Raw genomic sequence first — 26578 nt, forward strand, 5'->3', positions numbered from 1 at the left:
TCAACACTTTTATGGAGGAGCTGTTATAGAGGAGTTGAGATCAGGTCTGTTCTATAGTGTCTTTTCCATGTAACTACCAGGCAGGAAAATAAAAAGGCACTCAGAAAAAGAAAAAAGCGCGTTGAAGTACCTGCCTTAATACTGAACCCTGTGAATGAAAGTCCTGTGAAGTGAATTGATTGCATCAAACTGCAGCCTGATTCTGCAGCTTCTCACTTTACAATGCTGGCTTGTAAGAGCTCTTGCAGGAAAAGCTTGTGGAAAAGGAGTTGTTTAAAAGTCCCTTCCTTCCTTCCTTCCTTCCTTCCTTCCTTCCTTCCTTCCTTCCTTCCTTCCTTCCTTCCTTCCTTCCTTCCTTCCTTCCTTCCTTCCTTCCTTCCTTCCTTCCTTCCTTCCTTCCTTCCTTCCTTCCTTCCTTCCTTCCTTCCTTCCTTCCTTCCTTCCTTCCTTCCTTCCTTCCTTCCTTCCTTCCGAGGTGTCTAAGTCCTGCTGAATACTTTGGGATTTGTTTGACTTTGTATTTGCCTTGCTGAGGGTTACACAGAAGGACTCTGAAGAGAATAGGCTTTGAGCTCACTTAGAAAATGCAACAAAAATGATGAAGGCTGCATGAAGGGATTAAAAAAGGCCAGATCCTGAGCAGTCTGGGAGCCATGTAGAAGCTGGTCCCAGTATACCAGTAGTGTGGTATCTTAGCATTTGTATTGCACAAGCTTTTGAAAAGGAAGTTGTGAGAGAAAGCAAAGGGACCACATACATAATGAAATTACATTATGAGTAACAAAAGTACCACCAAGCCTGTGGGCCTCCCTTTCTCCAGGATCTGTTTGAGCCATTTCCTTGTAACTGTATTCTGTGACTGGGCATTGTTTCATTTCCACGCCTGTTTAGAAAGCCTTTCCCTTTTTGGTGGCCCAGACTGCCTCACATACAGATAGTGCCACAATGTCCCTGGTGGCGACTCACAACGTGTTGGCCAGGAGCAGCCCAGTGCCAGTACTAGCCCAAGGATGTCAAGGCTGGGTAGAGGTAGACAAAGATGGACGAATTGGAAAATGAAATAAGGTAGAGCTTAGGAAAGCCTTCAGATGCTCCTGGGGCAACAGAAGAATGGTGGAAGCAATTGCTGCTGTTTCCCTGATGGTTGCTGCCTCTCTGAGTATACCCATCCCTTCATCAGTCTCTTGCCTTGCTTTCCAGGGCTTTGAACAAGATAAAATTGGCCACTTCAATATCCTTCCTAAACCATATGCATAACATCTTTCCTTTTAATTCTTCAGAAATTGAGTGAAACTGTAGAGTTCTGATTTTACTATTTGTATATTCCCTGCAAGTGCTCCCTGGGCCCAGCATGGTCCCAGCAATGGGATTCTGTGTTGCCTTTTCCAACAGGCAGAGAATTAGCCACACTTGTATTGTGATTTTAATCTAAATTCCTGAGAAAAGGCCAAGATTCATAATTTCACCTCAAAAATCTGAAGAGGTACATCATGCTGTCTTGTATCAATTTTACTGCCTTCTTGTTCTATTGCTTTAGAAGAACTTTGCCTGAATACAGAGGTATTTCCTAGTAACTGAGCAAATCTCGAGTTTACTGATTAGTGTGAAGTCTTCCTGCCTTGAAACGTGAGCCCTCTGGGTTGGAATGTCTGAGTTCTGAGAAGAGAAGGGAAAAGATAAAAAGGCTGATCTCTTAAGAAATTCATTTGTGGTTTGAAGGAATTCTAGAAGTGTATGGGGAAATAAACATGAGATGAAACCTAAACCAAAACTCTAATAATTTATTTTGAAAACAAATTTTTAAAAACCAAAAAAGATCCTAAAATCTCATCATATCCCTTTATTAAAGGCTAACACTATCTTCTAGTGAATTTTCTAAGTGTTCTTTTAAAAAGTAAACCAGTATGATTTCCTCTTGATCTTTCTTGAGCTCAACTTCTGACTGTTACTAGGAGGAAGTCGGCTGCTGATGTTTTGCATGAAGTTATACTGTATTGCTGATATGTTACAATTTACACAAATTGAACTTCTGCCAATTACTTCTGTGCTCACCATAAGAAGCTGATCAGAAATAGGATAGTGGTGTACTGATGGGCTGCCTTTGATGGGTGATTGTTTAGCTTTTGTTTTTGGGTTTTTTTTTTCCACAAATGCAGTGTGCTAAGAAATTTTCATTGAACTTTATGTAATTAATTCAATTTAATATCAAGGGTTGGATTTGTAGACACTACTCTAGTCCCTTTCAGACCTGCCTGGAAAATCACTATGACAGAGAAGCTCATGATATACTCATGATTTTCCCATCAAGGGAAGTCCCCACTTGATGGTGAGGCAAATCTAGACCCACCTCTTGTTTATAGGCATGTGAAAAAATTTGCCCTTTGGCATATTGGCTCCAGGAAAATCATTATTCCTCCCAGTCTTCCTGCACAGTTATGGGGTTGGGTATATTACAGATGCTACAGAATGCTCCTCTTGCCTTGTTGCTTCAGGTGTGTGCCAGGCAATTTCATACCCAAGTCTCCACTGAGATAGTATGTATGATTAAAACTAGCACATCTCTCCTGCCACATGAATTTGGTTTAACTTTTTGTGAACTTCTTTTTCTTTTAGTCACTACATATATGTGCATATGCCTGTATTTACATGAAAAGTGTGTACTCTCATATGTAATAAAAGTAAAGGACAGAGTATAAGGCCTGCACAAAAGCACAGAATTACATTTTTTTTCTTCCAAAGTAGAATTTTTTTCTAAATATTTTCTATTAGCAAATGCAGCAAAGATGAGGTAGCCATTTTCACTAAATTTATATAATGAATATTTCCAAAAGATCCAAAAGCTTAATACACTGACTGCATATAAAATTTTAAAAACTTGAAGTGGAATCAATGCCTTCCTACTCGTTCTGTGGCCTTGGAGCTTCCCTGGCTGCTTGGTGGACTCCCAGATGCTTTTTACAGAGAGGGTTTTTTCTACATCTAGAACTGTAGTTCTTCGGTTTTTTATTTGTAGAGCTTACACAGTTTACTTTCTAAACATATCCTTTTCCTCTCTCACATTATTAGAAAATTTAATTTCATGGAGGTCACTTGGGAGACTCAATAACCAGTGTTTTTTGTAATATTGCAAATATACAGTAAGATAAATTTGTTATGTACACTTAATAGTTTCCTGGCAAAGCTGAAAATAATCATCTCAGGTTTATCAAGTTCCATTCTTTATTAGGGATCTAATGGTTTGCCAAATATATAGGAAGATGAGAAATAATATTTAATGTGCTGAATGATGTTATCCAGTCGGCCTGAGAAAAAGGTTCTGAATGAAACTGCACTTCAGGTTGATTTAAATGGGAATCTGTAACTAACGGTTTGAATTGACCACCACACTGACTTTTACAGCCAACATTTACCAAAACTGACAGAAGATCCCCGATGTGTTTTCACTCCTTCACAGGGCACTAGAACAGTGTTTTCAGCTCATTGTTCCGAAGGGAGATTAGATTGCCTAGGAAACAAGAGTCCTCCTGTGCAGGTTCCAACCTTATGCTTGATAACTCCCCTGCAGGTATGAATGAGATCCAAGGCTGTGGTATGGAATTGTTCAGGAACAGTTGGTTTCACTGTGAACTGTGCTCTCAAGCAAGAGGAACGTATTCTACCAACATTTTCTGGTAACCCACAGCACCCACATCCTCTGCAAGTGAGAAGCAATAGGTAGCAAGGATGATAAAGGCGCTGTGTATGCTCACTGCAGCTCGCAGGTCATGGTGAGGTTATTCATGATAGAAAACTCCTAAATGTTAGCACTCAGCCCCCAGTACAGGGCAACCACTCTTCCCTTCACCTGGAATTTTTCTTTGAAGAGCACATTAAAGGTTGCAAACAAAATTTTATGTTTGTTTTATGATATCCGAATTACTCCACTGGCACAGTATTTGCTATTACTGTACTCAAGTGAAAAATAAATTGTTCCTGCATTAAGCTCGACACAATGATGAAACAAATTGCCCAGCTCTATTCAGAGGAAGTCTGTGGAAAACCAGCTTTGGATATCTTGCAAATGTCCCAAATTTGAGATCACCTTTAATTATTTTGTGCTTTCCTCCAGGTTTTGAATGAGTGGTAGTAGAATGACAGCAAAATGCAATGTTGTAAAGAGAAGTTTCTCAGGGACCAGTCAACAAACTGATGACAGCGAAGAAAATACAAGAGGCCCTGCTGTGAAAGGTTTTGTTTTCATTCTGTGTGCTAGGAGGAATCTACTTCCTGGTTAGTGTGTAGAAATTGTGTGGTGTTTCTTTAAATAGCTGTCATTATCTGGTGCGTTTCACGATCTGAAGTGATTTGAAAATCACTGTGGCCCTTCTATGACAAGTAGATGAACTGATGTTTGTATCAATAGAAAACAGTTTGTATGAACCCTAGAGTGCTAATGGAATTTCTTTAGAACATGTTTGGCTTGGGCATGAAGGAAAGGCATTTAGAGTATCTCAAAGATTTTAGAAAATGTAAGCTGCTTGCTTACCCCCATCTGTATCTGGTAGTTGGTCATTCTCTTCAGTATTTCAGGACAAGAGACTGAATGTTCAATGATACCTAAAGTAAGCCTAATTTTGGTTGGAAAAGACTGTGACTTGCTTTTCCCACAGGCTTGTTTCCTTGATGGTAGTTTCTGGAACTTTGCTGTCCTGGAAAGTTCTCTGTGCCTTGCATCTCATCACAAGCTTTCTCTGCCATCTGGCACTCTCAGGAGCTAAGCCAGCTTTCTGCCTTGTCTCACTACTCCCACTCAGAAGAGTTTTCAGAGCAGGCTAGAGTTGCACATACAATTGCAAGGGGGTCCTTTTTCTTAACCCAGGACAGCACTGTAGAGATTTTCCACTCTTTTTGTGTGAGTACAAATGCTTTGCACAGTCTGGTTGACAGGTCCAGTGTGGCCACTTAGGGAAGTGGAGAAGGTGGCTGTTTCATCTGGTTTTGCATTTGAGTTCAAGTGGCAAAAATCTGGCAGACTCTTCATTTGCCACATACCTGTCCATTTCCAGGAGAAAGAAACACATCATGGTTGGTGAAAGAAATGTTCACCTGTCTGAAGTCTCAAAATAAATCCTTGTTTGTGGTGACAACTGGCAAAAGTCTTCTGGAGGACATCATGAATGGAGAACCAGAGGTGTTTGGGAATTTGCCCTTAGGACAGGGTGACTTGTAGAGGGGAGAACAGAGCAGCAGATGGGGGAGAAGAGTCAAATCTGTTGAGGGGTTTTGATACAGGGTTATTAGACTAGAGGCAGCTACTGGTTTCACCTATAACTGTGCTACACATGGCAAAGTTATTTGAAGATATAATGTAAGCATATTTGAATAAAACCATGCAGCATTTACTCTTGCCTTGGCATTTAGTGCTCTAACTTGCTGCCTAGCAGTTTGAAATAAGTTATGTACTAAAGACTGGTAGAGCAACAGCAGGCCAAGGGTGCATGTCAGGCTAACCAAGAGGTGTATTCTGATGCCTCTTACAGAACTTGACTTGGGTCTTTCACTGAGGTAAACCAAGACATGGCCATGTGGCATGATTGCCACCTGGATCTGAGGTGTTTTTTCACCCCAGAGGTGAAGGTTTTTTGGTGTGTTTAAATCTACAATGGAGCCAGACTCTGGGAGAAGGATTGCAACAGATTACAGTTGAAAAGGCTTGACATGAACACCTGCACATAGATCTCACTGCACTGCTTAGTAGAAGAGTCATATTTCTTTGCCATAGGTCAAAATATTCCATTATATCATTTGTTCACTGCTTATTTCATCAATCTGAAGAGAGCATAATATGGACCCAAATATCTCCAGGCAAGACTGGTGTGTGTAAAGTAATGTTGTCTCTAACTGATACTCATTTTGCTGCTTTATTTTCTTTCATAAAATTAAGAATTTTTCTTAGTGTAAAATATCAAAATAACTGTTTTACTCTGACCAGCATTTTTACCTTCTAGGATTTTTGATTTCATGTTTGATTAAAGTTCATTTTTTCTTTGGTAATGGAGTCACTATTAAAATATCTGTACATGCAAAAGAAGAATTAAAGAATTAAAATTGGGTTATTGAGATTCATGTTATTAATTTTTAATTTCTTTAATTTTTGTATTCTTCACATAAAAGTCAGTCCCTGATTTAGACTGTGATATATTGACAGACACCCACAGGAAACTATTAATACAGATTTTTTTCCCCTGTGGCTCTTTCTCAGTCATGCCTTCTTAAAATAGGGGGAAAAAGTAATAACATGGATTAGTATCTGTGGCATAAGGATCTAGGGAAAATTTTTCTTCTCAAGATGCAGTGTAGATGCAAGAAAGGAAGTGGGATGTCAAGTTGGAAGCTTCAGGATCTGATTCAGATACAGAATATATAAGTTATTAATTTCAGTGTTTGTCTGAATCTTCCTTTCATCACTGACACAAGAGAAAAGGCAAAACTGGAATTATGGGTGAAAGAATTCATACTATGTAATGTATGTCCACTGAAGTGCAGCTACAAAGTTTACTCTTCAAAGCAAGAATGCAGAGTAAAGAATATTGGTTGCACTACTTCAGTGTAAACAAAAGATGTCACTATCAGACACAAGAAGTGCTGAGGTAATTAAAGCTCATTCTGAAACTATTCAGATCTTACCCTTAAGTTTTAATAACGATTATTTTTAGTTTCTTTCTTTCTGCAAAGGGAAACCACTGAAGACACTCTGTGAAACTACTTCATCTGAAAAAAACCCAAACCCCTACCCCAAATTCTGTTTTAAAGTGTTCCTTTTTTGATAGGAATGTTTATAGAAATGCTTCCAAGTTCCTGTAAATGCCCCCACTTTTCACATCCACCACGTGAAGCTTTTCTTGACCCCAAAGAAGATGTGACTGAATCATTAAACCAAAATGAAAGAAGAAGAATATGGAGAATAGAAAGTGTGTGAATTGTGAGGACAGAACACAGAATAAAATGGAACAAAAGGGGAAGTTTCAAAGTAGTAGATAGTAGAGAAAAAATTACACCAAATGAAGAGATTTTCTTCTGCCCTCATCCATATGTCAGTGCAGTTAAACTAAATGCAGTAGGACAATGTCTGGCGCAGCATGGATCTCAATTTTCATGATCCCACAAATATCAAACTCCTATTGATTCTTCAGAAGTAGGACTGGATTAATGTGTCGTCATCAGGCTAGGCAACAGGGCAGTATTTTTACAAAAGGAGCATCATTAGCAACAAAAATGGACCTGCAGACACAGCCAGACCCCTTCCAAGGTCAGTTGGACTGGCCTATCCTGCCCTCTTGTTCTGATTTACTTCCTCCAGAAATATCTTGGGCTGGATATGAAAGTTGTTACATGGGCCAACTGTCCCTGTTCTGGCTTTCCTGAGAGTTTCATCTTTCCTCTCTGCTTCTCAAATGTGATAGAGCAGAATGTGGTCCTCAGGTTGTTCTCAGCCCTTATTGAGGTCAAGCTCCCAGGGGCTGAGGCCCTTTTCTCAAAACCAGTATTAGGCAGAAACTCCATTTCTGCATGCATGATCCTCTTTATCCCTGCTTCCATTTCTGACTCTGCATCTCTGCTAGGCTATCGAGGTTCTTGTACTTATTTTTCAGTCTTTGCTTTTTGTGTTGTTTTTTTTCCTTCTTTCTGAAGGGTGAGCAGAAGATTCAGAGAGGAGGTAGTTCATGAGAAGAAAATATTTATCCCTCTGTTAGTCCCTTGGGGAATCTTTTCAATGCTCAGTACAACTGGAGACTTGCATTTATTTCTCTTTAAGTCCTGTCTCTTCTGGGGAACTTCCCCATTTAGGGGGAAATCCACATTCAGCCACAGCTGGGGGAATCCCAGGCAGCTGGACAAGAGGTGAGAGGGGTGCAAAGGACCTAGAAACTGCTTCAGAGAAACTAAGGCATCTCTGTAGGCAATCTTCAGTGTACACCAGTAGAGGTAACTGAACTTAGAAGACCTGTAGACTTGAGTCCTAAGGCTACTAGTTGTTCCATGGTGAAACAAGCTGGCATCTTGGTCCCACTCCCTGGAAATAAAAAGTTTGGAAAGTTGGTGAAAGCATGTTGCGGAAAGTGATGGGAACTTTTGCCTCACAAAGCAGTGGGGAAAAGCTGAGTGAACATGTTGAGATTTCATCAGATGAAAGAAGAAGAGAGGAGGCCTCTGATATTTGCAGAATTAAAAAATAAAGCTTAGATTTACTAGTAGGGATGCAGGAATTTCATGTGCCAGATTGGGTCACAGACTGGTGAGACATTATGCAGGGAAGATATCTGTACCTGTACACGTGTCAATACCTGGGCAGGTGCAGTGGGACAGGAACCAGGCTCTGTAGCTCAGCTCCTTGTGAATACATCTGGAAATTATTTCCACATTTTTTACGAGGCCTGCTTATGACTACAGATCACTGGGTAAAGTTAACTGTGGACATTATCTTATGCTGTGTTTAGGGTGAAAATTTATATAAAAGTTTGCCTTCATTTAAACAATTTGTTCTGTGATAGCAACTCAGAAAAAGAAGTAATTTTCAACCTATCCAAACCAAAGGAAAGTTTTCTATTTATTTCACAGGATCTTTAGACCAAAATTTAATTTTCTAGCTGAATGATAATGGAAATGTTAGTGGTTTGAACTTACTATCGATGAAGGACTAGAAAAAGCACAGTGCTGTTTTTTTCCCCATCTTACAAAAACTATAAGTTAGATGACAGCAGAAGATGTATTAAGAAATAATCAGATGTTGATAAAAATGTTCATCAATTTTGGATCCTGTAAGAACTTCCCTGAAAGGTGAGAAGCACAGGTTTATTTTATTTTCCTTACCTTGGCACCTCCTTAAATTAGGTATGTCACTCAGCAGAGTGTAGTGTTACATTAAATATATCATGCCATACAGCATTTAATGAAAGCAAACTCATTAAATTCAGAAAAAAATCTAGAAGTCAAATTACTTCTGCTTCTTAAGAAGTTTTCATAATATGCAGAATTTCTATTTCCTTAAGCTATTTCTATTATTACCATTTTTTCCTAACTTTTTTACATATGCTTCTGTAGAGTAAAGTGATTACATGGTATATTTATAAATGTTCTCTAGTTGCCAATTCATATTTTTATTTTCCAGCAATTTTAGGATATTGCTCTGTAGCAGTTCTTTTCAATTACACTGTCATAAAATTTCATATATAGATCAAGAATCTTTACTGTTTAAATAAATCCTTATATGCAAAAAGCTTTTATTTTTCTGCTCATGCAACAGCATAGTCACTTACCTGGCACTCATATCACATTCTAATAGTTGGCATATGTAGACGTTATCCTGCAATGCACTGGATGCAGATTTATAAAAAAAAGGTATTCTAAAATAAATCTGCTCAGGTATAAGTGTTAGGGAGCTCATCAGAGCTCTTAATTTGTACTGTATTTATTAATTGCTTATTGGTTCCCAGGGTTTCCAGACTGAGCATGCATGTTCAGTGGAGTCATTTTAGTTGACTGTGGTGAAATATGGGATGCAATGGCTCCAGTAAGTAAAAAAGGTTAAACTAAATAACTTGATACACAGTTATTTGCAATGTGCCTAGAGTACTTTAGAAGTAAATTTTATTTGGAAAATGTGTAATTTACAGAAGGATTATAGTATTTAGGAACTCTGCACAGAACCATACAATAATACAAGGACAAGACATTATTAATTTGCATATATTTCTATAAAAATTATTATTTTTACTCAGGTACCATAAACCCCTTTGCTGTTAAGGTGGTTCTTTCCTCTTGGAGCTTATAATCTAAGAGTAACCCAAAAACAAAACAGTGGAACACAGCCTGGTAAGGAAGATGGAACTTAAATTTTTTCACTGTCAGCATAATTGGGACTCACATTTGTTGTAATGGAGCATTTTACGGGGAAACATGAGGGCACACATCAGCAAGATAAAAGAAAAAAGCAAAGGTGTAGATCTCAAAATGTGACAGGTGTAACAAGATATTTGAAAGAACCTCTCATATTCAGCATTTCAATAGGAAACATGCAGTCACTAGAGTAGGGTCTAGACTGTGATGGGTCCTACAAATAGGAAACTGATTGGGTTAAATTTCACATGATTTAAAAAAGCAAGGATAAGAAAGAGGTGTCTCAAAAAATGAGATGAAACAAAAAATCTTATTGTAGAAAGTTTGTCTTTGCTGAAACTCTTGCGTGGTGCAAGACTATGTTGCCAAAGCCAGGGAAAACAATTACTAGGGGAGAACAATTAACCATATTAAGCTTCCACTGATGATTGCACAGCCAGAGTGAGCTGTTGGGAAAGACAGGCTGAGTTGTTAGCCTGGCTAAAATGATTCATGCCTAGACTGGAAACGTGGATCTGTGAGTGATGAGTAGGCAGTTGTTAAGTGAACCAAGGGAGTGATTATTCAGAGGTAAGGGGCAGGAGAAGGGAACCAAACCCAGGATTTGATAGAACACCCCATCCTCCTTGCAGTGCTGGGGTGGAATGAAGATACCTCCAAAGACTTTGTGAGCTCTTACAGAAGGTGGAGGAGAATCAGGAGAGAATGGAGACCCTGAAACCAATGAGTATGAAATATTCAGAAATGATGTAGTTGTTCCAAGAATGACCAGCAGACCAAGAACTGGAAGGCTGCAGTGCTAGAATTGTAAGCTGCAGTTAAGAAGCCACTAGAGACTATGATGAAAACAGTTTAGTTGAACTCAATTGCCAGGAACTGAACTGGTGGGGGCCCGAGATGTAATTAAAAAAGCCAGCTCTAGACAGTGTGCTTACAGGTACCATGTGCAACATACCTGGAGTATCCAAAATCATCAGTTAGGTGCATTTGCTAAGTAGAGACCATGTTACAAAATAATTCTAAAAGAAAGAGCTCTTCCATGTTTCAAGTATCAAGACTGCAAGAAATAGCTGTATTTAGTTAAGGGAAAACACTGGTAGTGTAGGATGAATTAGTTGAAAGAAATTAAAATGCACTAAGGGAGAAAAACTGAGTGGATGGTTTGGAAAAAGCAAACTCCACCCAGCATGAAAACCTCACCAATGCAATGTAAACAAATCAAAACAAACCCAAACTAATAATGGTACATAGTGAAAAAAAAAAAAAAAAAAAACAGAAGCAACATAGCTTTTGGAAAGTGACAACTAGAAATAATTGATAGAGTTAAAAAAATTGCATTTTTAAAATCAACAGGAAAAGCTTTGTTTACATTGCACTGATTTCAAGGAGAAAAATATGCTGCTCACATTTCTGTCAATGTCCTGTATGTGAATATTGGCAATGTGTATGTGAATTTTAGGCATTTTGCCTTATTGATAAAATTGTATTTACCTGCTTCCTAATGAATCTTATTCCAACAGAAATGAGAGCGAAAAATCTGTAGAAGTAGCAGAATTAAGAATAGAATATAATCAAGGTTATATGTGCTGGGAGGAGAAACAGGCAGACAAGAAATGCTTGTCTGCAAAAGAGACCAGGAGCTGGAATAGTGGAATAGGAAAAGATCATGATGGCAAGACAAAATGTTAAATGAGGAAAGCCAATAAAAAATTAATACTTGTGAGGTGAGAAGAAGGAGAAAGCCAAAGAAAAGGCATGAGCAATTGAAGGCAAGCTAAAGCGAGGAGGAAAATCACAGTGTATTTAACCAGTTATCACTGGAAAGAAACTGATGGCTTCTGGTATGATTTACTACATGTTCTATGACATCCTGAAAATTCTCAGCCAGAAAAGGGATCTATTATATTACACACTAAATAACTGTAAGGACTCATTTTAATAGCTTTTCCTGTTGGGCCTTTTTTGTGTGAAATATTTTTTTCCCCAAGTATCTTCTTTCTGGTCACAAGTTCCAGCTCTAACTTTACATTTGCCATTTTTTAAAAATTAATATTTTTTTCACGTGAGAAAGATGGTTAAAAGCATTGAGTTTGTTCTGGATTATTTGTTCACTCTTTGACTCTCACTTTATGAAACTACACTCTTGCATTAGAAGGCTCTTCTGCTGATCACTACTGAATGAGTGATATTTCTACACAGAAACATAGAGAAGCTATCTTTCATCTTTTCTTTCTAAAATGGTATCAAGAAGCTGCTTTCTCTACAGGTTCAGTTTTCTTCAGTCCTGTTAATTCTGTCTTCATTGCCTGTGGTGGCAGATCAATTTTTTATCTTCCTTATTCAGACTAAAAGTCTTCTGGAAATCACCAGATTTGTTTGAATGTGGTCTGTATCTCAGATACAGAAGTAATATTTTAGGGCTAGCTTCACAATAGAAGGCTAAAGGGATAGATCTGAATGGTGAAATGAAACTTGGGAATACTTGGAACATCGCAAGACAGCAAACCAAAATAAAATATTTTAGGTTCTAATTGGAATGCACCCAAAACTAGCAAAATGTTTCAGTCAGGAGAAAAGGGTGAGAAAGGCTTTGGGAAGTTCCTGCAAAAGCTGAGATTTGATTAAAGCTAATCTTGAAGTTCCCCCACCCACATATGTCACCTGATATTCAAAAATACTCGCAGAAAACAGAAACTGTATGGAAGATTTTAGTTTCAGCTGCATATCCTAGCCTAACTTACAGGACCAAGATGAAATTACAGAAGTTACTCTCACTGATTTTCTTAGAAAGTGGAATCTCTCCTGAAAGGCTGTAGCATAAGAAAAGATGCATTTCTTAAAAGGCTGTCCTTTAAAAGCTGAAGCAGTACAACCTGATGGTGGTATTTTGTTGTTTGGGTTTTTTGGGGGGGGGCTTTTTTTTTTTAATTTCTGTTTAAATCTCTCCACTCATTCAAAATAGTGGATATCCAGTTATTCCGTGGAAACATATTTTAAAATATATTCCTTGCTGGAAAGATGTTAAAATTGTCATATTCTGAAGAAGGTTAAGAGGGTGGAAATTGTGCCATCCCTATTTTTTCTGAGTTGCAGCTTTTGGTTATGTTTACCATTTAGACTTCAATAGGTAAATAGATACCAAAGGCAGGTTTTAAATAAAGGACTCTGCTTTCAAAATGTAAATTAGATGTCTCAAAGTCTTCATGTATTTCAACTGAAGCACTCCTAATTCATATGAAGCTCTGCACTGTGGACTTACTGAAATGCAGGAAACAACATCAAGTATTATGAATCTTAAATTCACTATCTTTGCAGCCACCCTTCCTTTCATCCAATAGTAAAGATATGACATGAGAGCTAGAAGGAGAGCTAAGACCATGGTATTAATCTTAATTTCAGTTTTTAGAAATGACCTTTTTTAAAAAATGTCTGATTAAGACAATTAAAAGATTAAGCTTTTAATAAAAGAAAAAACAAATGGAAAGCAGAAAAAAAAAATCTGTGAAACTGTAGAATATCTGAAGTGACTCATCAAAATGCAGAAAAAACCCAACCAAATAACCCGCACAAAATGATGTACAGAAGTAGATGTAATACTAATATAATGCTCACATCTCTGGAACCCTATATTAGGTCCCTCATTACTGTCAGGGAGGCATGAGTGTAGGAGATTTAATGTACAAAGAAATGGCAATGTTTAGATACAGCTTGAATATGTAGTCTTAAAAGCTGGACAAGAAAAAGGTGATACCTAACACTGAGACTGAACTGGAGGATTTTGGAAGAAAGGCTTGAAGTTCTGTGTTGCCTTTAAACTGATGGCTAGACACCATGAGAAAATACTGAAGCCGAGTATTTATTAGGGAAAAAACAATTGTGAAAGGCCAAGGCTAGCAGGAGAGCGCTACAATAGCTGCATTTTTGTGTGAGATCTCCCATAGCAGTGGGTGGTACATGGGAAAAAGAAGCAGAATCATTGAGTCCGAGACAAGTTGGAAGGGATCTCTGGAGGTCACGTAGTCCAAGCTGCTACTCAAAACAGGGAGCATGTCACAGACAGATCAGGTTGCTCAGGCCTTGCCCAGTTGGGTTTTGGCTGCACACAAACTCTCTGGGCACCTGTTTGAGTGCTTAACCACCCTTCCTATGACCAGGCGTGAAACTCTAGAAGACTGTGTAGGATGTTGGAGAATGGTACATTCATTAATTTTAAAAGGATGATTTCAGCATTAGGACAAAGTGCCAGAAGTTGTCGGTGAATAAGGTTTCAGAAATGGCAGGTCAAAAGCAATTTTGTATAAGCCCTTGAAGTATGGCCCAGAAAGAGTTGAGACTTTTCTAAAAGGCTCCTATGAGCACTAGGAATAAGAGAACTTAAAATTTATTTTCATTGGTAGACAGACAGTTAATTCTTACGTGATTTTGCAGATGTTATTGCTTTCAATGGTTGACCTATCCACATTTGTTTGATATGTTCATGGTCAGAAACTTTTCTCAATGTTTAAAATATTATGGGGAAGCAGAGACAGAATTAAAAAGAAAGATTTAATTAACTAAATGCTTTCAGGAGCAGGTCTTCTTTTGGAGGTTCTTTTTGTCCCAATACAAGATGAATGTTTTATTAATGCACAGCCATCGCCCAAACTCAAGGTCAATAAAAATACTGTCGATTTTGTTAAAAGCAGAGTTAGGCTGACACTTTGCGGTTTTGAAAATTCTACCCATAGATGACAATTGAAACTACTAAGAATATTAACTGTGATGGAAAAAATTCATAAGTAATAATATTTGAGACTGAGAGTTACATTGCACAACTAGTAAGGCCATTTACTTGTAAAGGTGCTAGATCAGCTCAGTTTTCTCACCTCCATGCCACAGGCACTGTGACACACAAGGCAAGGCAGATCTACTGTATTATAAAAAGGGTGTCTCAGGGGGCCACAAAATAACGAAACTATAGCTTGAATGTCATAGGCACACAACAAGCAAGCAAAGCATGTATCAGGCCAAGAGCTAAACAGAATCCTGGATGTTTATTCAACTGCTGAGTAACATTTTGGGTCCTAGGGAGGGACATGCACCTTGTCTGTGTTTAGATTAGCTGTTGGAGTATACAGTAGCTCCTCACAAGGTTGTGCATCTAGGCTTCACTGCCAATGTGCCAGTGAGTGCAGTTGTGAGGTAAGACTCCAGTCAAGCTGATGTTTGGATGCAGCTAAGGCTGCATCCTGATCTCAGGAACTGGATAGTTTTCTTCTGTTTCTTAATCTTGAAGTAGCTTCAAAGCCTGTCTTTCATTTCCAAGAAGTGTAGTGCTTCTGATTTTGCTGCTGCCCACACAGCTGTCACAATTTCTCCTGCATTTTTGCTGAAATAGTAACCTTCTCGCTGGTCAGCCACCAAACTAACATCACAAGAGGGTCACTGAAGGCTCACTAAAAAGAGATCTGTGTCTAAAGCCAAGAAGAGCCAAAGGCCACTTTAAATCTGACACTGTTCTGAAGTCACCATAGAAGAATTCCACCTTCTATAGGAACACCTGTTATCGCTTGTGCTGAAGAAGGGGTTTCTGATTTTACCTCTGTGCAGCTAGGTAACCAATTAAAGGAGGTGATATTTGATTCAATTCTGCATGAAAAAGTTCAGGCTTTGGAAGCAAGGACTTTCACACCTTGACTCAATGTATACAGGAACACTCCCTTTGTGTCACATTTTATTTTGGCCACTCTGAAAGTGGTAAGTTTGCATAAAATATATTAAGGGACATAATATGATAGTGTGGAGAAAAGTTTCATGAAGGAAAGAAGCCATCACAAACTTGAGAGATCTGGCTGGATTTATGCTATCAGACTGCAGAAACAGGGTAGTCTTTCTTCCACATAGGCAGAAAACCTGTGTACAAAATACAAAAGCTGTTGTATTGAGTGATGATTCATTACTGCAACAGAAATTGACATGCAAACAAATTTACTTTCTCATTTCACATGAGCAGAGGAAAACAGCTTCTTAATTTTAAGAATTAGCATCAAGACTTTCAGTAGATAATCAAGTATGCATTGAAGGTGCCAGACTGCCAAGTGCACCAGAAGGTGCACAGAGACTGAAATCCTGCCTGTAACCACAGAAAGGCTCACAAAGGCAGCAGCAGCAGTGTAGACTTCCCAAACACAGACTTACAGCAATCTTGTTCTAAGGGTATAATTCCTTCCATCTCTCCCTCCCTCCTTCCCTAGTACTAGAAATGGTTGAGCCTTCTATGTCAGCAATTTGTTGGATACCTTTCAGACTTAGGGGCAAGTGATACAGCTCTGCTGATTTCAGTCAGTGTTGCGCTTGATGGACTGGAACTGGCTGATTGTCACCTTTTGGTTTCCAATAGAACATAAACTACACTGGCAGTTTTTGAACACACAGTCATACAGTAGTTTAATTTGACTCGGGAAAATCAACCCTTTTTATGAACATTATATTTTGAATTCCTTTTACAGGCAGAGAGGCACTGAATATGCAGCATGGGCAGCTCCTGTTCCTCAATAGTTGGTGCTTTGCCCTGTTCTATTTCCTGATGAACTGCACAAAAAATTATTTCCTGTCATTTGTGCTCTAAAATTATCCTCACTGTTGGAGTGAATAAATCAAAAGAGGTCTGCTTGTTTCAGAGAGCATCCTGCTGCTCCATAGACTGTCCATGAAAATGTCAAATGGAAACACTTCTGTTAGATCACTCCCACGGGTGTCAGGTGTGTGTGTGTAAGTGGAGGAGGCTTCAGCAAGGATGGAACAGAACAGGCAGGGAGTGGAACAGCAGGGAGCTGTTATCTTTTGTGAGAACGCTTTTTCCCTTGAACTTCTTGGGACTGGTATTTCAACCAGTATAAGATATTGCCCCTTGGACTAGCACCAGCTCTGCTGCTCAGCTGAGACCTGTATCCCATGTAACAGAGATACAGTCTTGGGAAAAACAGACCAGCAACTACCTACCCCAAGGAACATGTAGCTTTCATCTTCCACTAGCCCTCCTCCTTCCTACATCCTTTCTCCTGAATACAACACACCAAGAGACATGGAGAAATTTAGCTTGCTCATCTTTCTCATGTTGCTTCTCTGTTTCCTATATTGAAGGATGCAACATATTTGATTAATATAGATGCAAATGCGTCTGTCATAATCCTGCTGACCCCAAGGTGTGGAATGAAGGGGAATCTGGTGAAGATGTTTAGATTCACACATTGTATTTGTAAACTTCTTCAGGTTTGGAAAAGCTGTGGTTTTTCTTTAGCTCTGGCTTTCCAGGCATATTTTCTGGGCACCGAATCTCTGGAAACAATTTCAAGAAAAGGGATCTTGTGGTCCGCCTGCCTGAGCTAATTTTTCAAAGCAGTTTTATTCTAGTAGCTTTTGACTCCATTATTTCTTTCCTATTGTGATATTTTATACTCAACTCTGCAGAAAACCTGATGCCATTAAGCCAGAGCCATCCTATTGTTCTGCAGTGCTTCCAATTTGCATGGAAAATTATTCATGTTAATAACTCCCCATTGTTCATGTCTTATCTTCCTAAGTCATGTCAGAGAGCTACACAATGCAAGCCCTGCTGTCACAAGGTTTCTGTACACTTAAAGGCATGAAGCCATTTGCCTTCAGTGAATTCAAATGAATTAAAAGTTTTAGGGACTTTTGTAAAATCAGACAGAATTCTTAAGATTTTCTTAATTTCTCCTCAGGTCACGTTATCCACCTCTGCCTCTGCTAGCACTCTTTGACCCAAATACTCCTCCTGCCTGTGCTGCTGCTGAGCCTTGTGTTCCAGAGGGAGGCCACCTGTCGTTCTGCGGCAATGGGAGGTGTTCAGCTCACAGTGCAAGGGAACGCTGCTTTCTCAGCTGTCAGCAAGTTAAGGTGTTGATTACAGATGTCACTTGAATTCAGCAAACAATATTTGGCCTACCCTTTCATTCACTGCAAAGGAGTTTGTCTGTTTCTACAAACCATAAGTATAACTGCCGGTCAAGAAGTTAACAAGGCCTTTAGGTTTATTGCACTTTTCCCCCATTTGTACACGTGCTCTAGATAAAAAATAGTGGGTTTTAGCAGTTGGGTTCATAAGCATGTTTTCTTAATCTTCAAAAACTGCTGACATGCTCATATTACAATAAAATAGTGAATGTTTGATGGGCATAATCCAAACTACAGAACTACCCTGATATAAGATACAGTGTCTTGTACATAATCACAGAAAACTCTAAAATTATTTTAGACTATAGGGGAGTGCTTTAAAAAACATCAAAGTGTCTTTTCAGTTGCTGTTTAAAACCACTCTTGTTTCTCAGTTTTTAAGCACTATCACTCAGCACTGGTTTTGCTTCCTAATGTTGATTTACTTTGAGGTGAGCTTTTGTTTCACAAACTTTGTGAAACACACCTGTTTAAACACTTTGGCAATATGGAGCAAACCTGAAAATGGCTCAGTATCTATTATTTCAGAACTGAAACCCAGTCAGGTTTCTTTTGTATTTTAGTATAATATTGCAAGCCACACAGGAAACCTACCTTCATTTCTATAGTGACTTATTGTAGAATATTTGTTCAGATATTATCAACCATATGATATATTAAAATTACTCAGTGTTGGCACCACTCCTAAATACAAGCCCATGTACATGCATTATAGCTCTATTCAGATATTAAGAGTATAAACTGAGTTTCATTTTCTGACAGATGACAAATAAAGTTACCATCAAAGCAGGTGGAATAATAATCAAATGAATAAAGACACTGTGAAATTTCCTGAAACATCTTCTTTCATTATTTACAAAAAGATAGGTCAAGTGTATCTTGTATGACAAATGGTGCTCCTTTTCCTACTGAAATCAGTGACTAAGCTATTCTGACTTCACTGGCAGCAGAAGCTGTTCCTGCTACGCAGTAAAGATGCAAACCCTGACTGTGCCTTCATGGGCTTCAGTATAAACTTGCATTAACTCCACCCAAGTCTAACTGGAGTTCACATATTGCATTCCCTCTCAGTGGGTTTGACTCCTTCTGAACAGAGTACAATTGTTCATTATGAAGAGACAAAAGTATTCTTGCTTACAAAACAGCATCCAAAGAAACTAGTAAATGAAAAAAAAACCCTTCGTAGTTCTACTTATAAGCTGAACATTCAGGCCACGTTATCAGCATTGCCAGATGGATTTCACTGGAAATATGCTGCCTTTTCACAAGTAGTGCTCTGGAAGACTACACCATTTTCTCAGGTTAAGGGGAAGTTTGAACATAAGAAAACTAAAACCTTTCTGGTCTCAAAGGCAAATACATCTCCTTCCTTTCCAGCACTCCAAATTCCCCCAGCATTTATACAAGAGCATTTTCAGAAATTTTTTCAGAAGATTCCCCAAACCTCAGAGGGCTCATTAAAAAGCCTTTGCTTGAAGGAAGATCCTTTTGTGAATTAGTAATGGGTTAGAGGATGAAAAACAAAGGTGGAAGCTACTGATCATCAGTTAAAGGAATTTTCAAAAAGGCAAGCACAGGAGAGCAGGACAGGTCCTGCATTGTCCAACACATCCACAAATGGGCTGGAAAAAGATGGTGGATAGCCAAAGTGGCTAATGATATAAAGCTGTTTCCAACAGTCAAAACCAAAATCTGCCTGAGAAAGTAACACAGGGATCTCACATTATCAACTGACTGGGTAGTAAAATGGCAGAAAAATACAACGCTGATAAATACAAAAGAGTGCATATGCGAAAAATACAGCCCTAATAAATGCAGCCCAAATAACTGCTTCTGAATAAGCAGTTGTCACTCCAGAAGGAGCTCTTGCAGTCACTGTAAATGTCACCACAAAACCACCAGCTTAACATTCAGTCCAGGGACTGGGTGTGCCCTTGGCTCACAAACTTGACCTGCTGATTGCCAGAAACTGGAAGATATAAAAGAGGAAGGAACCTTCTGTACTCATCCTGTTTCTCATAGGTATCCACTACTTGCCGCTGCTGAGAGAAGATGGAGCTGTATGGATCTTTGCTATGGCCTAGAACAGCTGCTCTTATACCCTTATCTCAAATTAACAGTTTGAGAGATGAGATCTAACCTGGAGCCACAAAGGAAAGTGAAACCATAGAGGTACACAACCTGACAACAAATGTCTCAAGTTCCAGACAAAGGAACAAAGCATCAGAACAAACAAAAAACCTCATAAGAGATCATAAGGAAACCCTGGATTAACCCTTGCCAGTTTAGAAGATTACTGAGTGTTCTGGTGCTTTAGTCAGGGTTGACTGGCAGTCCAAAATACCACAATAAAGCATCACAGTAACACCTGAAGAGTTCAGAGACAGATGTATCAATATCTCCTGCAACTGCAAGGGGTTCCGTAGATGCAAAAATAGACAGACATTGACTTAGAGAGCAGAGTGTAAGCAGAGAAGAGAATATCAGCAGTTCCAGGAGTTTTTCCCTCAGAAGGAGGCACTGGTTGAATAGAAGACCAATGAACTGCCAACCTGAAAGCAAACAGTAGCCATCAAAGACTAGTAATGCTTCTGTGACACACCTTTACTGATGACTGTGCCTGTAATGCCAGACAAGGCATATTGGATGTCATAATATCTGAAAATATCTTTGGCTTAATGACCCTGAATTTACACCATGTGCAGTGGAGCACAGGTTACATATCAGGTCTCCATCTGTACTTAACTGGGTCACACCAATGGGACAGTCTGTTATCAGTGGATGCTTTCCTCAGGACACACAGTGCTCAGCAGGGGATGATGTTAGAAGAACAGGGGTTTTCCAACAGCAGAATTTGAAGTCCTGGCATTGTTACTGCATCCTGAGATTGACATGATTCAAATCCACAAAGGTATTTAACCATTGCTGAGGGTAATTGGAATCATACTGATCCAGGGTGTCTCAGGTGGCCATATACTTAGAGAGAAAACACATTTTTAACTTTAACTTGCAGAAAGCAGGAAGGGAAGGGGCACTGAGTTTGGTGCTTAACCTGAGAACATCTTAAGGGTTTACACCTACGCACTCCAAGAGGCAGGTTTCTTGGCTGTAAACAATCCTCTGTGCTCTGCTTCCCACTCATCTCTTGCTCCCAGCTGTGCTACAGACCACTCCCAGACAGCACAATTCGGCTTTGGACATGCTGAATCACAGATGCATTGGAGCCAGAATTTTTAGGTAACCATGTAGCTTGGAAGCAACTTTGGAACAACTCTGCTGACACAGATAACTGCAACAGGCTAAAATAATGAAATCAAGTGAAAACTCTGCAAGAAAAATCAAATACTTAATGCTCCATGACATCACTCTTGTATCAAGAGTGAGCCACAAAAGCAACAGGGCAAGGGCCTCACAGGGTAACTGAATGTTCTTGGAGAATGCGGTCACATAACTGTTTGTATTAGTTTTTCATTTGTGGTGTTTAAGGGCTATTATCTCAAATTTTGGCCAAGAAAACATAACAGAATTGAGACTGTTTTCAATTTTTCAAACACAGATCTTAAGACAAATCCTGTTAAGGAGAAACTACTGGGAAAATGCCATCAAAATAAAGATTTCTGTCCAGCATTCTGCCTGGAGGCAGGCCCTGATTACTGAATACCACACTGTACAGTGAGTATCATGTGATTATGGAGGGACAGGGAATTATCTCCTGGCATTGACCACAGCTTTTTGTTGCACTTGATTCAAAGATTCATGCTGATTTTCGGGGGTCAACCCTAATGCCTCTCAACGAATGGCTGAACATCTCAATGTTGTTCACCAAGTTTCAGTGGGAAGATCACAAAAACTGACCTCTTTCTACTCTGAAGAGTTTCCATGGACCCCACAAGAGGAGTCCAATGGCTGTAATGGTCTGTGGACATCCTCCATTAGAGGTGTTGTGAAGACTATTGTGTTTCTCTAGGATTACATGCACATGGCCTGGAAGTAGAGGTTAGGCTATTATAACATTATTTTTCCATTTGAGGACACTTTGACGCGTGCCCAGAGAGGGGAATACATGCTTAACTTATCAGGGGAATGCATTTGGATATTTTCACTCACACTCAGCAATGGACTATTCTTAGTAACTAATAATATGCATGTGCCTTGCAGCATGCTCTTTGATAGCCTTGTTTCTATTCCTTAGGGATCTAAGATTTTACAAAGAATCCTGGAGTAAAAGAAAATGTCTTTTTCTTTTTATAACATGGCAGTTTCCTGCAGTGAAAAATAAACAGAGCTGCTGCTTCCACCACTTTCTTCCTTATAAACACATCTGAGGTAAAAGTATCAGGTTGACCTGATAAATATCAGGTCAAGGCAAAGCAGTACAAACAGGGCAGTACAAACAGGGTTAAAACTGCCTGCTATGACTGTTAAAGAAATTACATATTTTTAGCCCCTTACTGAAATCAGAATTTTCAAGGGCTATTATTTTTCCTATCTCTATTTTCTAAATGTTTAAACCAAGCATCCCACAGCAGTCCCAGTATCTGCACGTCATTTGCAATCCCTCATGAGTTTTAAGGTGGTTTAATTTGTTTTAAAACCTGAAGTACCTACAAACAAAATTAGCTGCTGGCAGGTTTAGAGACACAGAAGTGCAGTAATTTGGCACATGGTTGCCATGGCAGCTAACCTACATCTAAATTATCCTACATGCTTCTCGCAGCCATTCGCTGGCATTGTTCCTTCTGTCTGAATTGCTGGTTCTTTTTTTTTTTTTTTAAGCCCCAGATTCTGTAAAGTCCTTCTCTGTGCCACCTTGGCCTCATCCACTGGCTCAGCCCTCACATCCTGGCATACTCTACAAGCTGCTGCTATTACCCATTAATGGAAAGGAGAAGCAAGAGGAGTACAAGTAGTGTCTTCCAGCAACTCTGCCTGTTGAGAGCAGCTTCCTGAAAGCTGATTTTCACTGAAGTAAACCACAGTGGTAATTCCCCTCATTTTCAGGACTTAAAGCTTGCTGCAAAATCATTGATTTTGATGAAGCTATTGCAGATTCACAGAGATATAGTAAAAGCCAAATTTCACCTTAAGACAGTGAATTTATCAAACAATTAATGAACTTTGGTCTGAGGCTATGTGGCAGCAAATCAAGGTGTTATCTCTTCTATCCAGAGAAAACAGGTTTTGAAATGCTTTGGCAATGTTTATTACCAAGCAGAAATATTAAAATAAAGGACATGAGTCCTCCAAGTTCTTTCCCTACCATTGATCTCCCTCTCAGCACAGTTAGAAAACAAAGCCAGTGCTATTTATGAATGTTAAAATTTTGTTATTTATCTCTGCTGAAACATTTCCTTTCTGTAAAATTGCTCTGTTTCAGAGGAAAACCATCTCACTGGCTATTTCTGACCAACCATCCTTTTTATCTCCCTTCTTGCCACCTCTGAGAACTAAATTGTGACGCTGCTTCCCAGGAACCCAGCCCAGGTCTTATCAGTTCCTGACAGATCACGGATAGCTGACATGCCTTCTGCCCATGGCTGCATGTGACCTTGGGGTTTAGAGAAAGTGAGATCAGAAGATAAGAACTACAGAGTATTTACTTACTTATTTTTAACATAGTAAACTTAACATACTGTCAAAGCAGAAGTTTTGTTGAATTTTAAGAAGATTCAGTTTCATTATCAGTTTGGTTGGTTGTTAGTTTTCAGGCAATTGCCTAGAAGACAGTCACTGCTGTTGAAGACTTGACATTGCCAGATACATTTGTGTGTGAAGTCAAGAAGTGGGGATTACTCTATTTATGATCCTCATATCACAAAGAAGTAGGAAAATCCCTGGATTTGTGGGATTACAGGCAATGCTAAAGTGATCTCTTTTCAGGGATACTGACTGAAGACTATAAGATTCAGCCAGAGCTTTTTGCTTTTTTCTGAGTTCATTTATTCAGTCCAGTCATCTCAGGATAGCTTGCTTTTTAAAATGAACTTTCAAAATATTAAAAACCATGCAGATACTAAGCAAAAGGAATAAGAGAAGTAACAATGAATCTTGAGAAATGACAATGAATAAACACCTTATGAGGATTTAGGCTTACTGAAGACCTGTCCCCATAAATGCATTCTGCAGTATTTTATTAAACAATTGGCTGAAGAACTAAAACAATCACTTTTTGGAATAACTGGGTGAGAGAGGCAGGTCTGGCAACAGTATCAGGATTGCCCCTGTAGATCTGTGGAGAGGCAAAGGATATACTATACACAAGGGTAAATGTTTAAGAGAGAAGTGGATTTCCTCTCACTGCTTTTTAATTTTGTTATGTTATATTCTTCCACTCTAATTTTTGTTCTTTCACTGTAAAACATTGCACGCAAGCAATAAAAGTTTATTATGGGAAAACAGTGCAGGATGTAGTAGGCATCCTGAAGAGAGTCACAAAACTTGAAATTAAAACAGAGGATCACCCTTCCCATTCAGAAGAATGCGAATGTTTAACACTTTCTATTCAGAAGAATGTCAGATACTAAATTAGATATACTTGTATTACTTGCATATGTATTGCCTAATATAATAATTTCATATTAACTCCCCATGCACAGTGCTTTTCCAGGGCTCTTTGAAAAAAGTTCAGAAATAATGTTATTCCTGTTTTTCAGATAAAGGAACTGAGTTACAGGGAAGTAAATTGACAAACCCAGGCTTACAGCAAATTGACCACAATGCCTCCCAGTTATCCTGGACCTCTTAGCACAACACAGATCCCTGCAGTTATTATGGATATTTTTACTTTTTATCCTTCTTGCCAGAGCCTCTGACAACTTTCACTTTGGGGATACAATGTGTTTAGCAGTCATTATGGTAAGCTGTGATTCATGCTGTTTGGACCCCATTCATATTTTGTGTGGCATAAGAATAAAGTAAATTACATCCTGGAGAGCTTTGCCAATGAAATATTAAAGCTGATATCTGAGATAAAGCTCCTCACTGCTGTGCTTTTCAGCAGTAGGAAGGGAGAAATGAGAAGGGGCAGCACATAAAATCTGATGGCTATTCTTCCTGGTTTTACAGAGAGACTGCTCTGATGTTTTTGAGGCTGATGATGACATGATTACAGCCCCCAAACTCTGTTGAGCCTCAGGGAGGGAGAAGTTCAGGGATGGTTTTCCATCTTTTTATGTACTCAAACTTAACTTCTGTTGGCTTTCAGGCGTGCCATTGGCTTCTATGGGAACAGCATCAGCTCTTGATCAGGCTGGTCCTGATCCCTGTCTCTGTGTGCACTGGTCTGATCCCACAGGGAGTGGGTTTGTGATTCTTCAGCTTTCTACAGGGCTCATTCTCTGAATTAGTTTGGTCTTGGGTCAGACAAGCGTCAAGGGTTGCCTAAGGAAAGGGGAACAGAGGTGCTGTCAAGGGTAGTACGAGAATGCCAATGTTTGATTGCAACTGGACGTTGTGAAATTGTTCCCTTGGAGTTTGCTTGTACTGGCAACCACTGACACTAGGTAAGAGTCCCCTGTCACTAATCTGTCCATTACAGAGTTCATCAATCCATTATTTCATACCTGGCCTTGCTGCCCATTGGCTTTACCGTGTGTCACCCTTTCACTGGACTGTGCTGGACTGCAGATGCCTCTGACCTGCCCAGTCCTACCAAGGTGAGCCCAAAAAAATGACATTTTCACTTTTTACATACATCTACCACTGACACAGGTATAAATGCACAGGGAATCTGATGATGGCTACACAGCAGCATCCTCCTTTGTCTTACATTTGAGCCACTAAGGATTTCAGTTTTTTTAGGTAGTGTTACTGCACTGGTTATTGGGAGAGACCTTATGCAGTAGTATCCCCTCTCTGCGTATTTGACCCCTGTCTATCCCCTATCAAATTAACTCTTGGGATAAAATTTCCCTCACTAACCACCAGATCCCCATCACCACACCTCGAAAAAATACATCCCCATGGGTAGAGGGATGTGACATGATAATGTCACGCTGTACTGAGCATTAGGGAGCGAAGCATGAGGGTGGAAGTAGTGAGCATGGCTCTGAAGCCACGCCTGCCATGGCTCAGCAAAAAGCATCTTTCCCTGCTTGAGGAAGATGGTTGGACCAGGCAGCCTCCAGAAGTGTCTTCCCACCTCAGTCACTATGATCTTGCGATGTTTGCGTCAAACTATTTGCTCTCCCCTGTGTGTCCGTCTGTTTGAGTTAGGGACACGAATGTCCTTTGTCTACCCGCGATGCTAGCGTGCCCGCAGCGTGTTTGGGATGAACAGCCGGAGCCACCCAGGTGCCCTGACAGGGCACAGGTGGCACACCGGGGAGGCTCAGCTCAGCGGCACGGCTGGGCAGCGCACACCGGAGCGGCACGGGCTGGGAGCGGGCAGTTGCGGCAGCGGTCCCCGGTGCCCAAGGCCTGGTGCTTCCTGCCAGAGCCCTTCCATAGCGAAAACCAAACGGGTTTCCGGATGGCAGAGGCGGGCGGGCAGCACCTGCCCGCTCCCGCACCGCATGCCGCAGCCCTGCCCTCCGTGGGCGCACTGGCGGCGGGCGGTCCGTGCCTAGGAGCGACCCACAGGAGCCAGAGCTACCGCCGCCACCCCTCAGACACCGCGGCCGGCGCTTATTCATCCTCCCCGGAACGCCCGCCGGGCGCCGCCGGCCGCGGCAGGTGGGGCAGGTCTGCGGCGCGGGGGTCGCTGGGACGCGTAGTTCCTTGGGGCAGGCGGCGGCGGCGCGGCGCG

The 26578-nt window shown here is 40.0% G+C and overlaps 1 protein-coding gene and 2 long non-coding RNA genes across 7 annotated transcripts in view; 2 read left to right on the plus strand and 1 right to left on the minus strand.

The window, feature by feature from the left end:
• Nucleotides 1–15561: 15561 nt before the first annotated feature.
• On the minus strand, nucleotides 15562–26563 carry LOC129118624 (uncharacterized). Its single transcript, XR_013183075.1, has 2 exons — nucleotides 25973–26563; nucleotides 15562–15768 (listed from the first exon to the last, which is right to left on the minus strand). It is a non-coding gene; the product is annotated as an uncharacterized LOC129118624 (long non-coding RNA).
• LOC129118617 (uncharacterized) lies at nucleotides 19140–25481 on the plus strand. 2 transcript variants are annotated; one of them, XR_008533990.2, is made up of 5 exons: nucleotides 19140–20743; nucleotides 21389–21504; nucleotides 22609–22813; nucleotides 23210–24687; nucleotides 25370–25481. It is a non-coding gene; the product is annotated as an uncharacterized LOC129118617 (long non-coding RNA). The 2 variants fall into 2 exon arrangements; XR_008533986.2 differs by lacking the exons at nucleotides 23210–24687; nucleotides 25370–25481 and having other exon boundaries at nucleotides 19162–20743; nucleotides 22609–23079.
• DUSP22 (dual specificity phosphatase 22) overlaps nucleotides 26120–26578 on the plus strand; it is a 48028-nt gene continuing 47569 nt past the window's right edge. For all 4 annotated transcript variants that reach the window (XR_008533984.2, XM_054630048.2, XM_077181428.1 and 1 more), the window contains exon 1: nucleotides 26120–26505. Coding sequence is in view for 3 of the 4 variants with exons in the window: in XM_054630048.2 (XP_054486023.2) it covers nucleotides 26303–26505 (203 nt within the window). In the remaining variant the exon portion in view is untranslated. The remainder of the gene's footprint in view (nucleotides 26506–26578) is intronic.

This window comes from Agelaius phoeniceus, chromosome 1 (genome assembly GCF_051311805.1).
Source record: "Agelaius phoeniceus isolate bAgePho1 chromosome 1, bAgePho1.hap1, whole genome shotgun sequence".
In the NCBI taxonomy this organism is placed as follows: Eukaryota; Metazoa; Chordata; class Aves; order Passeriformes; family Icteridae; genus Agelaius; species Agelaius phoeniceus.